General features: G+C 29.6%; 1 protein-coding gene across 1 annotated transcript in view; it reads left to right on the forward strand.

Moving 5' to 3' along the window:
* LOC139519118 (von Willebrand factor A domain-containing protein 5A-like) overlaps positions 1–15,262 on the forward strand; it is an 82,762-nt gene that overhangs the window by 26,385 nt on the left and 41,115 nt on the right. Inside the window, exons 11-13 of the mRNA XM_071310934.1 lie at positions 3,392–3,506; positions 5,608–5,775; positions 7,341–7,515. Coding sequence (XP_071167035.1) covers positions 3,392–3,506; positions 5,608–5,775; positions 7,341–7,515 — 458 coding nt within the window. The remainder of the gene's footprint in view (positions 1–3,391; positions 3,507–5,607; positions 5,776–7,340; positions 7,516–15,262) is intronic.

Consider the following 15,262-nt stretch of genomic DNA (forward strand, 5'->3'; position numbering starts at 1 on the left):
TACACTAGTAATTTTGGGCCCTTTATAGCTTGCTGTTTGGTGCAAGCCAGGCTCCGTGTTGAAGGCCGTACCTTGACCTATAATGGTTTACTTTTATAAATTTTTACTTGGATGGAGAGTTGTCTCATTGACACTCATTCCACATCTTCCAATATCTAAACAAATCTTTGGACTCTTTTTTAAGTTTAGTAATTAACAAAGTTGATATACGCCTACGACATTGTAAAGAACATTTTACTCTTAACAACAACCATAAAAACCCTAAACTTAACTAAAAGAACTCGCCAATGAATTTATTTTTCTCCCGGCTGATAAAGCTGCTTATACTATTATTATTGTTTGACGTAAATTTTACATTATATATATATCTTTATTCTGATCAATCTTCGTCAATACAATGGTATACAGAAGTTACATGCAATAAATAGTTCAGTTATAAATTAAAATCAACATAATATGTACACTATTTACAATCTATGTTGAGTTTAGCGAGGAGAACACACACATGAATCACAAACATAAACTTTCAACTACTTATTTACAAGCAGAACCAAATACAATGAAAGTTTCAACTATGTACTGGCTTCCGAAGCTACACAAAAACCTAACAAATATAGATTGATTTCGTCTTCAAGCCATTGTTCAACTACTAAATTGTTTATTCTACTTACTAGTACGCTTGGTACAATCAAAACCCTAATAATAAATTGTTCAAATAAGGCCTTTGAAAATAGTGGAATTAATTAGTTTTGAAGTGTCAAAAAGGAGTAGGTCCAGTAAGACCCCTTTTTGACCCCAAAATATAGCAGTTATACAAAATGTTTAAAATGTATACTTTTAGTTATTCATTGGAAAGTAAAATGCTTCTGCTACATAAATATGTTTTTTTTGACAATACAATGCACATATATTGGTAACTAGCATCATTAAGTCATGTTAAATTACTGAAATCTTCACAATTCTAGCATTTTAGTTAAATTTTAGACGGTTTCCGTCTTAAATGAAAGTGGCCGCATTCGTGTCCATTCTTAATATTGAAATGTAAGTTGTATTTGATGATAATATATAAAATATTTAAAGGTTGAGTATGAACATGGATGCGGCCACTTTCATTTTTGACAAAATCCATCTGAAAAGTGAAATTTTTGGCATTTTTGAGAGATTTGTTATATTTAAGCTAGAATCGGAACATTTTTAATGAGTAAATCAGTTAAAATCATTCACATAAACTTATTGAATTATCTGAATTAGACACTTAAGTGTTTAAAAAGTGTCTAAAATCTTTCGTCAGATGAACTTGAAATTTGAGGCCAAAATTGGCCCTTACCGGACCTACTCCATTGTCAGAAGTGCTCGATAAATTGCATACTTACATTTGTGATTTGGATATGTTCAAAGTTTAGATTTGTCTACCCTATACACGGCTTTGCCTCATATTCTTATTCCATTGCTATTTTTGCAATTTGAGTACCGTTACGTTAGAGGTATAGGGGAGGGTTGAGATCTCAAATCATGTTTAAGCCCGCCGCATATTGCGCTTGTCCCAAGTCAGGAGCCTCTGAAATTTGTTAGTTTTGAATGATTTTTAATTTTAAGTTTCATGTGTATATTTCGGAGTTTAGTATGCCAACCAATTTAAATGAACTAGTATACATTTTTGTTAAGGGGCCAGTTGAAATACGCCTTCGGGTGCTTGAGTGTCTCACTGCATAAAAAATCCATAGGTGACATTCGACTGTGGTCTTATTTTTGGTCGGGTTGTTGTCTCTTAGACACATTCACCATTTCCATTCTCAATTTTATCAAATAACTTCTTTGACTAGTAAAGAAATTTAGTTGGGATCCTAAACAATATCCGAATTATTAACGGCGAATTAAAGAAATGATCAGCAATACAAAATCTTCAAAACTGTTGATATAACATGTATAATTACCATAATACTATGATTTGTTTGCAAATTTAAAAGATTGTGCGTTGTATCTTCATTTAAATATTGACAGACGAAAGATATGTATACAAGAAATGAGCAGCAATAGATGATATACTGGATTGCCACTGGTTACTGAAATTGACTTTTCATAGAAGTTATTACCACTAAATGATAATTTTGTGAATTTAATTGTTTTTTGCCTATTATTTCATATTTACTCCGTTAAAAGACCTTGGGTAGAATTTTTCAACACTCATGGTCTGAAGATATTGAAGTCTTTTTTTTTCATTGCCGTCTATTGAAGAGAGTGATTTTTTATTTGGTTTGCAGTTTGATAATGATGAGTTGTTGCGTGTAAGCATTTTTAGATTTGCAGTGAAGTCACATCCTGTTTGCTGAAAGTTTGAAATTTATTTCATTGTCCCATGAAATATAAAACAGAAGATGTGGTATGATTGCCAATAAGACAACTCTCTATAAATGACCAAAATGACACATAAATTACCAACTAAAGGTCACCGTACATCATTCAACAATGAGCAAAGCCCATACCGCATAGTCAGCTATAAAATGCACCGAAATGATAATGTAAAACAATTCAAACGAGAAAACTAACGGTCTTATTTAAAAAAAAAAAGCAGTTTTCTTGTCTTTGATGAAAGGATTACGATTACACCTCAATTAATGTTCCGCAACGCAGGTTCAGACAAGGTATTATTTTTGACATGAAAACGTTCAGAGAGAGATAGACAACATCAGCAGTAAAAGAATACAATTTGTTTTAATATCAATAATGAATATTACTAATAATACAATACAATATGTTTTATATATGAAAAAAAAAAATCACCGTCACATTCAATTGTGAAACAAGAGGTTAATACATACAAAATACAATCACATACAATCATATATTATTTACGTAAACTATCTTTACACATACATGCCTGAAGATTTTTTAAACCTTTTTTCGTACAGTTAGATAAATCAAACACTAAAATCATCAGAACTTTTCATAAGCAACTCCATTCATGCTCCAGTGATTCCATATATATAATTTACCATGGAGCATAGAACAGTCCAGCTATAAACAGGACCTACTTATATATTTGCGTATGTGATAAGCCAACGGAAGCATATATTGTGTTTAAGAGACAAACCTGATAACGTCACAAATAAGAAAGTTATGTAGACATGGTGTTGATGAAATGTCTACCATCTAAATGTTTTCATGTTTTATACTGTGGATTTTTATCCGTTGTTTTCAATTTTCGTGGATTGAGAAAACTTGAATGATATATTATGTCGTTGTTTTGGCAAAGTCTGCAAACATTTCTCTAGACAATTTGTAATTCGTTGTATTATTAGATTCGTGGCTCCCCTATACCAACGGAATCCACGAAAATTGGTATCCAAATATTATTGAATCCACAGTTTTTGTAGAAGAATATTTGTTGTAGAGTTTTCACATTTGGTATTGGTGAAGTAGTATCAACTATCTTGATAAAAAATGTAGCTAAAGTTAGTGGTGGGAAAGCTACTTTTATTAAGGATGGAGATAACATGAGAAAAAAGGTATTATTGGAATTACAAGTATGAAATTATTTATGAATAAAAATTGCATTCAGACAAAAATATTACAAGTATACGGCTTCGGCTTTGAACAAGATCATAATTATGAATTATATAAGGTTGATGGCGTATTTGAACGACCCGATGATAAAAGATTAAGTTTGACTGTCGATGAACATGTTTAACATATCTTTCTATACCTCTGGTATCGTTGATTTATAAAAAAAATAAGGAGTACAGCCTTTGATGTAAGGACTTATATTTTCATATGTGTTCTTTGATCTTGCTTTCAATTAAAACAAAAACAATACTTCATGAATTATACACCATTAAAGGAGGCAAATTTGACATGATGAAAGCCATCTTTGCTCTATCTGAGTAATGAACAGTAATCTTAATTGAGATTGTTTTTTGTTCATGTTGGTCATGTAGCACCCAGTTAACAATGTTCGTTCTTATATATATTTGGCTTTGAAATATTCGGCATTGCGCATTCTTGATGAAGGTATTTCGAGAAAAACGCTTCGGGTGCGTGAGATTTATAGTTTGTTTTCATTTCTTAAGCATGAAGATGTTATATTTGTTATTCTCATAGGATTTTGTCTAATGCTTAGTCCGTTTCTGTGTGTTTTACCTTTTAATGTTTGTGTGTTTTTTGTCCATGAATTTATGAGTTTTGAACAGCGGTATACTAATGTTGCCTTTACTAATAGAGCACATCAGTAGATTTTGTTTTTATAGATTAAATTTTGATTTTCACGCAAAAACCTGTTCTGCACAATAAAACATATTTTTCTAATGGTTTGTGGATGAATAATTATCATTATCATAGCCGAGTCTCCCACAAAAGTCGAAAATCAGCACAAAATATTCCTTTATTCCTTAGTTTTATTTATGTTGCTGTTATATGTAAATAAACAGTTTCTGTTAATAATTCTTGATGAATCTTACGATCGAGTTTAAACATAAACTTCTTCATGCGTAGGAAATGAAAACAAACTATAAATCTCACGCACCCGAAGCGTTTTTTTGGAAATACCTTCATCAAGAATGCGCAATGGCGAATATTTCAAAGCCAAATATATATAAGAACGAAAATCGTTAACTGTGAGAAATATGACCAACATGGACAAAAAACAAAAAAAGGGAAAATTCAAAACGCAAAATAAGAATTTTAAACACATCAACAGTTGTTTTCATCCTGACTTTGCACAGTCATTTCTTGATGTATAATATTTTGGGTTAAACACTCGTTTTATAGCTTGTTTAACTTCTCAAGGTATAAATAAAGGCAACAGTAGTTACCGCTGGTCAAAAGTCATAAATCGATTAAAAGAAAACAAATCCGGGTTACACACTAAATCTGAGTGGAACACATCAAATATAAGAGGAAAACAACGAAACAATAGAAACACTTAAGTGCAACAAAAAACCAAACGACAATGCAACACATACAGAAACATACTATAGGATAACCATTGCCATTTTCCTGACTTGGTACAGGGCATTTTAAGAAAAGCCTGGTGGGTTTTATTACAGTTGCACTAAATTCCATCAACCTTATTTACGCTTTGCTTTAACAATACAACATAAGCACAAGCCAAACAAACACAAACATGACTCTAGCACAATAACACAATGGCAGAACAGTAAAGGTTAAACATATAAAAAGACAAATAAAAAGAACACTATTAATCATAATGAGATCAGTGCCTATAATCTATACTTTAAGACAATCATGCACACTGGTATCTTCTATATTTATAAACGGACAAATTTAAAGTGGTTTGCTTTACGGAATTTATTGGTACTGACCTGATGATACCCCCGGTATATGTCAGTGAGCAAATAGTCTTTCGGTATGTATGAAGACAGTTATTCGATTGATTTTGAAAATTATCTTTAGCCACATTTTATTGTTCTATCAAATAAAAGCTTACGATTAGAAAATTTCATAAATTTTGTATGATAACAAAAGAACAGAAATTTAGTCACCATGTCTAATTTACAATTCTTTTTCGCGAATGAGTTAGACATTACGAATGTGTGTATAAAATGTACTTTATTCATAAGATGTTTTTAAAGCAATGGTATTTTGTCACAGGTGGTAACAGCAATGAAAAGTTCATTAGACAGTTGTATATCAGAAGTCAGTCTGCATTGGGATTTTCCTAAATGTTTTACAATCATAGATATCCCTAAGGAGCCTCCTGTCATCTTCCACAAAGAAAAAAATGTTTTGTTTGCCTTGGTACAATCACATAATACTAAGGTATTGATTTTATTTTGATGTTTTGTGGTTTAATTATCCTCGAATGTGACAAACCGATTTAGACTCAATAGACATGTTCACCATAAACCGATACCAAATCCGATACCGAAACCAACAATAAGAGGGAGGTAAATTGTAAATGTTCAATCGTTTTACTCCAGTATATTGTTTAAAATTTGAATACACTCGATGTTGTTTAACTTCAATTCATTAATTATATCATGAATCTATCAAAACAAAAAAAAGTTGAATTTAACCATTATTATATACACTTATGCAAACAATATACAATGTAAGATGCTAATACAATATATTCATGGAGTACAATATTATTTGGATAAACTTATATATAATATGAAATAAATAGAAGCATAACTGCACATTACATTTAAGATATTATCGATATAGCTTTAATAACATTCTTTGGAATATATCCGGCACTTGTTACGGAAAAAAAATATACATCGAGCGCGCCAGTTTTTATAATTTATTTATAATTTATAATTAAAAGACGAATTTAATAACGGGAGCAAGCCGTAATATTGATCTTTCCCTTCGACAAAACTTGTTTCATGATAAATGTACAACATAAATAAATTTATATCTACATCTTGATTAATATCTTGCGTTTGTGTATATAATACATTTTGTTTACTCGTTGAATATAAATTAACTTTTTTGATAGATTCATATAAATTGTTAATTTGAAGTAATATTTTATCAAGTGTATTTCAAATTTCAAACAATTGTAGAGTTAAAGGGTTGAGCTAATCAACCATTATAAAAATTTACTATTTACCTCACTTCTTATTTATGGTGTCGGAATCGGTTTCGATTCTGGTTTCGGTTTCGGTATCGGTATCGGTTTTGGTACCAGCTTATAGTGAACATTTCCGGATTTGTACTTGCATCACTTCGATGTGGGTTTCGTGTTGCTCAATTGTTAGTTTTCTGTGTTGTGTTATATATTTTGATTGTCTTTTGATCGTTTTTCGTTTATTGCCATGCCATTGTCAATTAGGTTTTGAGTTATGCGTTTGATATTACTTTTCTGAAAGAATATTGATAATACAATCGTCATTAAAATGCTGATCTTTATTGTAGAGATATATTCAATAAAAAAAAGGGTTAAGGCTCAACAAAATATGATAGAAGGCGACCGTTTTTATTAAGACCAATCAATTCTCAGTAAAATATAAAAATACTCCAAGAAAGTCCCTATTCATATTGCAAAACCAAAAGCTCAAACAACTCAAACTAAGGAAAAACTACTGTAATGTTCCTGATGTAGTACATGCATTTCCTCATGTAGACAATGGTGAATTAAACCTGGAATTATAGCTAGCTAAAACTCCCACTTGTATGACAGTCTGATAAAATTCCACTTATATTCACAACAATGTATGAACAAAAATCCTAGACATAATAGGTAAAAATGTTAGATGTCTAATGCATAATATTACAAAGCTGTACCATTTTGATAGGCAACTTTTGATTAAGACAATCTTTAAATTATAGATGCAAAAGGAAATATATATGTTTTTTTCTATGTTGTTGATTTTTAGAGAGGTATTTCTGGTTCATTTACACTGAAAGGAAAAATTGGAGGAAAGAAAATAAGCTATAAAGTAAAAATAGAAATTCCAAGTTCTTCACACAACGATCTACCGTTACATCGTGTAGCAGCTAAATACCAGATCAAAGACTTGGAAAATAATGAAAATGAAGAAAATGACGAAAGTAAGTTTGAGAAAATACTGCTCTTCATAAGTTTATAATAGTTTTATTCTATCGCATATTTCGACTTCAAGCATCTCTGAAAATATATTGATTGTCGAAATGTTTATCTATTGCTGCAAAACGTATAATGGTAATGTTATTGCATGGTTCAAAATTAGCCCTAACAACATAATTTCAGTAAGAAACACAAAATGGTAGCTGATAACAATTTTAGATTCTTTTTGAAATCTTATATATATTTTTCTCTTTTGGAAAGCACATGACTATAATAATACCCTATTTCATCTATGTTCAGATGTATTTGTTTTAAATTGCCTTTGCTCGTAAATTGACTTTAACTGTACTAATTGAAGAAAACAGCTTTCTATATCACATGTATAAAATGCATCAGGGACAATATGTCAAATTGTTTTAAAAATGTCACCAATTAATACTTTATTTATAACCAAAAGAGGTCACACTTAAGAATAGAATTATGACGATACAAAACTGTTACATATAAAACGTTTAACATTATTTTGAAATCACTAAAATTATCAAAATACAGGAAAGGCAGTCAGTATTTATCTCCACTAAATGACTTGCAAATACTTGCAAGTCTTCACTTGTTTCAATATGTTGATTGGGAAGAAGTAATGACAGCGAGACTGCTGTTTACATATTATATAAATAGAAATGTCTATTCCCTTGTCTTAATTGTAACGGAATATTTATATATCCAATAAGTTAATTTCCATTCAATTCAAAGTGAATATTCAATAAACTACACATAATCTTTACAGCTAGTGAGCTTTTTAAATCGACTGAAAGTTCTCAAATTAAAACGATGACGTGAGCGTATATAGGAGTGTCATTCCCACAACTCGAGAGGTCTATCTCGAGTACTAATATAGTAATGTCTCTTAGTATAACTCAGCTTTTGTATATGTAATCACCACGGAATTTTCTATAACACTGCAGATGAGAACAATCCAGAAAACTGTAGAAGGAAATTTTATAAATCACTGTAGAAGTTTTAATCATGCATCGTAGAAAATGATCATTCGGGAATTATTATGCAAGTCAAATAGAACGTTCTTATCAGTCAAACCAGTATAAACGATTGTTTCAAATATTCCTAAACTTCACAATAACATTATTTCGTAAATAGCTATAAACAGGTCACAAACCAAGTATGAAAACATAGTATAAGGCCATTCAAAACCAATAAGGCAAAGATAAATAATCATAATAATTACAATATCAAACCCTGTGTATCATAGACATAGATATGTGGCTGACCTGTATAACAGCTTATTAACGTTTTACTTGTTTCATTCATTTCAAATATGTGCATGGAAATTGTGATTACTGTGATAATTGGTTTTACTTAAGTCGGTGGTTTGACTTGTGTGGACGTAGCGCGCGTATCAAATTTTTAACCTGGTACTATTAGTTGCCTATTATTCGTTTGTTTCTTTGTCCTATATTTTCTCCCATTTATTTGTATTTTAGTCCTGTCATGTAATTATAACATTTTAATGTTATAATTAAAATTGACATTTAAGCGGTAGGTTTGGCATGCCACAAAACCAGGTTTAACCCACCATTTTTGACTTAAAATACTCTGTACCAAGTCAGGAAAATGGCCATTTTCATATTATAGTTTGTTTCTGTGTGTGTTGCATTTCAATGTTGTGTTTCTGTTGTGTCGTAGTTCACTTATATTTGATACGTTTTCCTCAGTTTTAGTTTGTAACACGGATTTGTTTTTTCTCTATCGATTGAACAGCGGTATACTACTGTTGCCTTTATCTATACCAAAATAATTGACTTCATTTTTAAATTATTTTACTTAAACTATGTAGGTATTACCAATTACAATCGATGATAACGTTTTTTTCTTTTGAAAAGTTTTGTTATTTCCATCAGTTGTTTAATTAATTGTTACATTTTTTCAACAAGTCCAAGCTCCTTGTGAAGAATTAGTATACTTTTAAATTGTTTTATATCAATAAATAAAACATGAATCTAATAAATGTTTTGTTACATAAACTACGAACTTAACTTCTTCTAACAAATTCGTTTTGTAAATTCTCTTATATTTAGACAAAATGAATCTAGTCCTTTCATTTTCTGATCAGATACATAGTAGAACTTGTAAATTGAGTATTCAATCAGTTGTAAAGTAGTTAAAGCCAAAGCAATATTATCTGATATTTTAAAGCCAAAAACAAGATTTTTTAATATGATAGCTTTTTCTATTCTATTTTTTGCAATAAATTATGATTTTTGGCAATAAATTATAAATTTTTCTCCAAAAATGGTTTAAAAAGAAACACGATAAAAAAATAATGATGATCATCCCCTTCAGTGAAGAATGTGTTCAATAAATTATCGTCTGTTACCTTACATGTTAATTATAACGTTTTCGATTTATTTTCTTCTAAATAGTTAAAAAAAAAAGATGTACAATGGTTTCAAATGAAATTCTTCCTGTAATGGTTTTACATTTAATCATTTATTTATAACAACCGGGTTCAAAACTTTTTGATTTACTTATATGTTATATAATAACTAAATTGACGAAGAAGAAAGGTCAATATACTTACAACTTTTTGACATTGTCGTTTTAGGGATAAATTCAGTAAAAAAAATATCCCATAGACTTAAATGGCAATCTTTGTCTTGAATTAAATTTATACCTAATAAATACTTACCGGATTTGTTATCACATAAACAACACGACGGGTGCATCGTGTAAAGCAGGATCTGCTTACCCTTCCGGAGCACCTGGGATTACCCCTAGTTTTTGGTGGGGTTCGTGTTGTTTATTATTTAGTTTTATATGTTGTGTTATGTGTACTATTGTTTGTCTGTTTGTCTTTTTCATTTTAGCCTTGGCGTTGTCAGTTTATGTTAGATTTATGAGTTTGACTGTCCCTTTGTTATCTTTCGTCCCTCTTTTATCTTTAGAAAAAGTTTTCATATATCATTCATGAAAGTAAAAGGTAGTCCTATCTTTTGCAACAATAAAAACAAAGGGTGATGCGGCATTTTTGAACATTTACATGGCCTTGTTTACAAACACTGTAGATTCGCACCAAATATCTTTACTGACGCACATTACTTTTTAACCGTGTAGAAAAAAAACTTGATAATTCATCATTTATTTCTATTTTTTTAACTCTAGTTTTGATCCATCTATTCAAAAATATTTATTACAAACATTATCTACAAATCAGAAGCGCACAGGATTTCAGTTTTATACAGAAAGCTCTCCCCAAATGTGCGGTCCCTGACAGAGTATATTTATTTACTGAATTTGTCCATTTACATTGACTTTGCTTCACGTTAAAACACTCTGATCTAAGACATTATAACCGATCTTTTGGAATTGTGTTGGATTAATTATTTTCTCTTTTGAAAAGGTGCTTTTTGTGAAATTTCCCCATTTTCATATATCCTAACGTAACCATTCTCCATTTCACTTATTTAAATAAAAATATATTCACACATTATGTGAATAAGACACGCTGCATATTGGAAATATATATCCATCCGAATAGTCATTGTAAGACTGTAACAAATCACACGTGGCTGTTGATTATTTCAGTGTCAATTTTATTGTCTATTGATTTTAACATAAGGTCAAATCAGGCCGGTAAATTAAACGCCGTATTCACAGGTAGTGTGTTTTATTTGCTACCTGTAATTTAATGTGGTTGGATAAATTGTACTTTTTATGTTCGTAGAAATAGAAAGTTATACATTGTTGATTTCTGTATAATTTTTATACGCATGTGTTTTAATTGTATTGTTTGTAGGCATGTACAGTTATGTGAGGAAATAATACAAAAATATGAAATTATACTTAGAAATGGCTTCTAAATTTTTAATAAACTTAAGTAGTTTGAATGTAAATGGTACTAATAATAAAGCTAAAAGAGACAGAGTAATTGAATGGATTAAATGTCAAAATAGTTCTATTTGTTTTTTACAAGAAACTCACTTTGACGAAAGAATAGAAACAGAAATAAGAAATAATTCAGAATATGATATATTTTGCAGTCACGGAACGACCTCTAGTAGGCGTGTGGCTATTCTCATTAAAAAGTCTCTAAATTATAAGTTGATAAATAAACACAACGATGTTGAAGGACGATTAGTTCTTCTTAACGTAGAAATTGATGAAAGCGTTTTTACACTAATGTGTATATATGCACCCAATTGTAAAAGTAATAGAAATATATTTTTCAAAAAAGTTAATAATATATTAAAAGAACAAGGGATAGGAATTACAATAATTGGGGGAGATTTCAATGATACGATGAAAGGGATAGACAGAAAAAGTACTAGTTCTGAGGTAAAAAATATTCAATCAGTAAATAGTTTAAAATTTTTAATAAAAATAAATAACTTAACAGACATTTGAAGATATTCAAATAAAAATAAACAACAATATACTTGGCGGAGAAAAGATAAATCGCAGGCAAGTAGGATTGATATGATTCTTATAGGTTCAGACTTCATACCACTAGTAGAATGTTGCAAAATTAAACCTGCAGTTATTAATTCTACGGATCATCAAAGTGTTTTTATGAGATTTAGAACTGGTGCATCAGAAAAAGGAAGGGGGTACTGGAAAATAAATAATTCTATATTAGAAGATAATGACTACATAAAATTAGTTGATAAAGAACTGGAAAGCTGCTTTAAGGGTAATCATAATTTACAAAATCTTGGTTTAGCATGGGATATATTTAAAATAAAGGTAAGGGAGACAACTATAGCTTATTGTAAATCTAAAGCCAAACGTACAAGAGAAAATTTACGAACTTTTTGAAAATTGGAGATGAACAAGAATCTGAGAATAACTTTTTAGATAAAGATATTGAAGAACTATTGAAGAATAATATTACCAAAATTTATGAACAAAAGGCTAAAGGGGCTCAAATAAGATCACGTGAGAAATGGGTCGAATTTGGGGAAAAAAATAACTTGTACTTTTTAGGTTTAGAAAAACAGAGACAGGTCAAAAAGTCAATTAATAAATTAAAAGGGGAAAATGGTGAGATTTTAACAGATCAAAGTGATATATTTTCTAATATTAAAGAGTACTATAAAAAGTTATACTCGACGCACAGCCCTGATAAAACATTAAGTGATAAATATATATTTGAGACAAAACTAGAGAAAGAAATGGATGAAAATGATAAATCACTCTGCGATGGGAATATTACAGTAGAAGAATGCTCAGATGCTATTTATAAAATGAAACTTAATAAATCTCCTGGATTAGACGGCTTAACAGTTGAATTTTATAGAAAAGTTAGGGATAAAGTAAAGTTCATAGTAGTAAATATCCTTAATAGTGGATATAAAGATCAAACACTTACATACTCACAGCGTACAAGTGTATTAACGCTATTATTTAAAAAAGGTGATCCATTGTCACTAAATAATTACCGTCCTATTTCTCTTTTAAATATAGACATGAAACTTCTATCGTATGCTCTAGCACAACGATTGAAAAAAATCTTACCAAAACTTGTTAAAGAAGACCAAACTGGATATGTAAAGAATAGATTTATTGGTTTTAATCTAAGACAGATACAAGATATCATTGATTTCACTGATTTATACAAAATTGAGGGGCTATAGTCTTCGTTGATTTTTCTAAAGCGTTTGACTCTTTAGAATGGAATTTTATGTTTTCAGTTTTAAAACATTTTGGATTTAATGATTCTTTTATAAGATGGGTTAAGACTTTATATAGCGATATTCAAACATGTGTTATGAATAATGGTTGGATATCTGATGTCTTTAAAAACACCAGAGGTATACGCCAAGGATGTCCTTTATCTGCATTATTATTTGTTTTATCTGTGGAAATTATGGCTTCAAGATTAAGAAGCAATACTGATTTTAAAGGTATAAAAATCAAATTAGATTGCAAAAGTCATAGTATAAAAATTTCGCAACTAGCAGATGATACTACTTTATTTTGTTGTTCTAAATATGACGTTCAAGTAGCTATGAACGAAATTGAAATATTTGGTTCTTATTCAGGACTAAAATTAAATAGAAATAAAACAGAGGGGTTATGGGTAGGCAAGCTTAAATCATGTAAAGACAAAATTGAGGGAATCAACTGGAGTAATGGACCAGTCAAAACTCTTGGTATATACTTTGGGCATTGTAGGGAGGAATGTGAAAAATTAAATTGGGAAAATAAAATTGAAAAGATGAATAAATTATTTTGTTCTTGGCAAAAAAGAAATCTTACTATTTTAGGAAAAATTTTGATAATCAAAACACTAATTGTGCCCATTTTTACTTTTGTGGGATCTGCCTGCATAGTTCCAGAGAAATATTTAAAAGAAATAGAAAAAAGTTGTTTTAAATTTGTTTGGGATAATAAACCAGACAAAGTAAAAAGAAATTCAATTATTGGTCCATATGAAAAGGGGGGATTAGATATGATAGATATAAGGAGTTATTTCACTGCTTTAAAAGCTATTTGGGTAAAAAGATTAGTAAATGATTGTGAAGGAGGTTGGAAAATTATACCTCAGCACTATTTTTATAATTTTGGGTCAAATTGGTTAGTGTTTCAAACAAACAGTGGGGATAAGCCAGACGAAAGCATTGAACACATCCCAGATTTTTATAAAGATATCATTAAATGTTGGAAATTAACTGGTGGAGGACTAACAAAAAAAAAACAGAAACATTTACAGACATAAGAAAACAAATATTATGGAACAATAAATTTATTAAATTTGAAAATAAAGCTATATTTAAAAAAAAAAATTGGATTAAATGCGATCTTGTTAATGTAAATGATATCATAGATGAAAAAGGCTGTATTTCTCAAGACACCATTTTAAATAAACTAAAAAATGAATCAAATTGGATAGCTGAAATTAATTTAGTAAAGAAATCAATACCGAAAGATTGGGTAGCAACTTTAAAATCGGAAAACTCTGTAACAAGTATTGTTAATATAAAAAGAAACCAATTTATAATGGAAGGTTTATCTATAAAATTAGAATCACTATCAAATAAACTTTTATATAAGTCTCTGATAAATAAAAAATTTGAACCAGCTATTGGACCTAAAAAAATGGCTGCGTATATTTAATATAGATGATGTGTTATATCAAAACAATTTAAATAAATTTTTATTCATATATTTAAAAGAAAATAAACTTAAAATTTTTAGATGGAAATTACTACAACATATTCTACCTACAAAGAAACTTTTATGCAGGTGGAAAATTGTAAACAATAGTTCTTGTAATTTTTGTACACAAGAAGAGGATTATGATCACTTCTTTATGCTGTGTCCGTATTTAAAACTTTTTTGGAATAAAATAGATGATGTTTTAAAGAACAGTAAAATAAGGTATAAGATAAAACTAAGACACTTGATATTTGGATATAAAACTTCTGACGAAGAATATTTTGACTTTAACTATTTTTTAACAATTGTTTGTTTTTCAATTTACAAATCCTATTACATAACTGATCAAAAGACAAAAAATGTCAATGTTTTCTCAATTTTTCTCAATGAGTTCAATAGAAGAGTATGTCTACATATAAAAAGTAATTTCTTAGCAACTATTAGAAGACATATGAATAGTCATACTAAGTGTATTATTTAATATATATTTGCTATACAAATGTAATATGTATTTTACAACTTTTCACTACCCTGAGTGATTAGTGGATTGTAACAGGGAACATCAGGAGGAGCTTGGAC

Source organism: Mytilus edulis, chromosome 4 (assembly GCF_963676685.1).
Source record: "Mytilus edulis chromosome 4, xbMytEdul2.2, whole genome shotgun sequence".
NCBI classification, from domain to species: domain Eukaryota; kingdom Metazoa; phylum Mollusca; class Bivalvia; order Mytilida; family Mytilidae; genus Mytilus; species Mytilus edulis.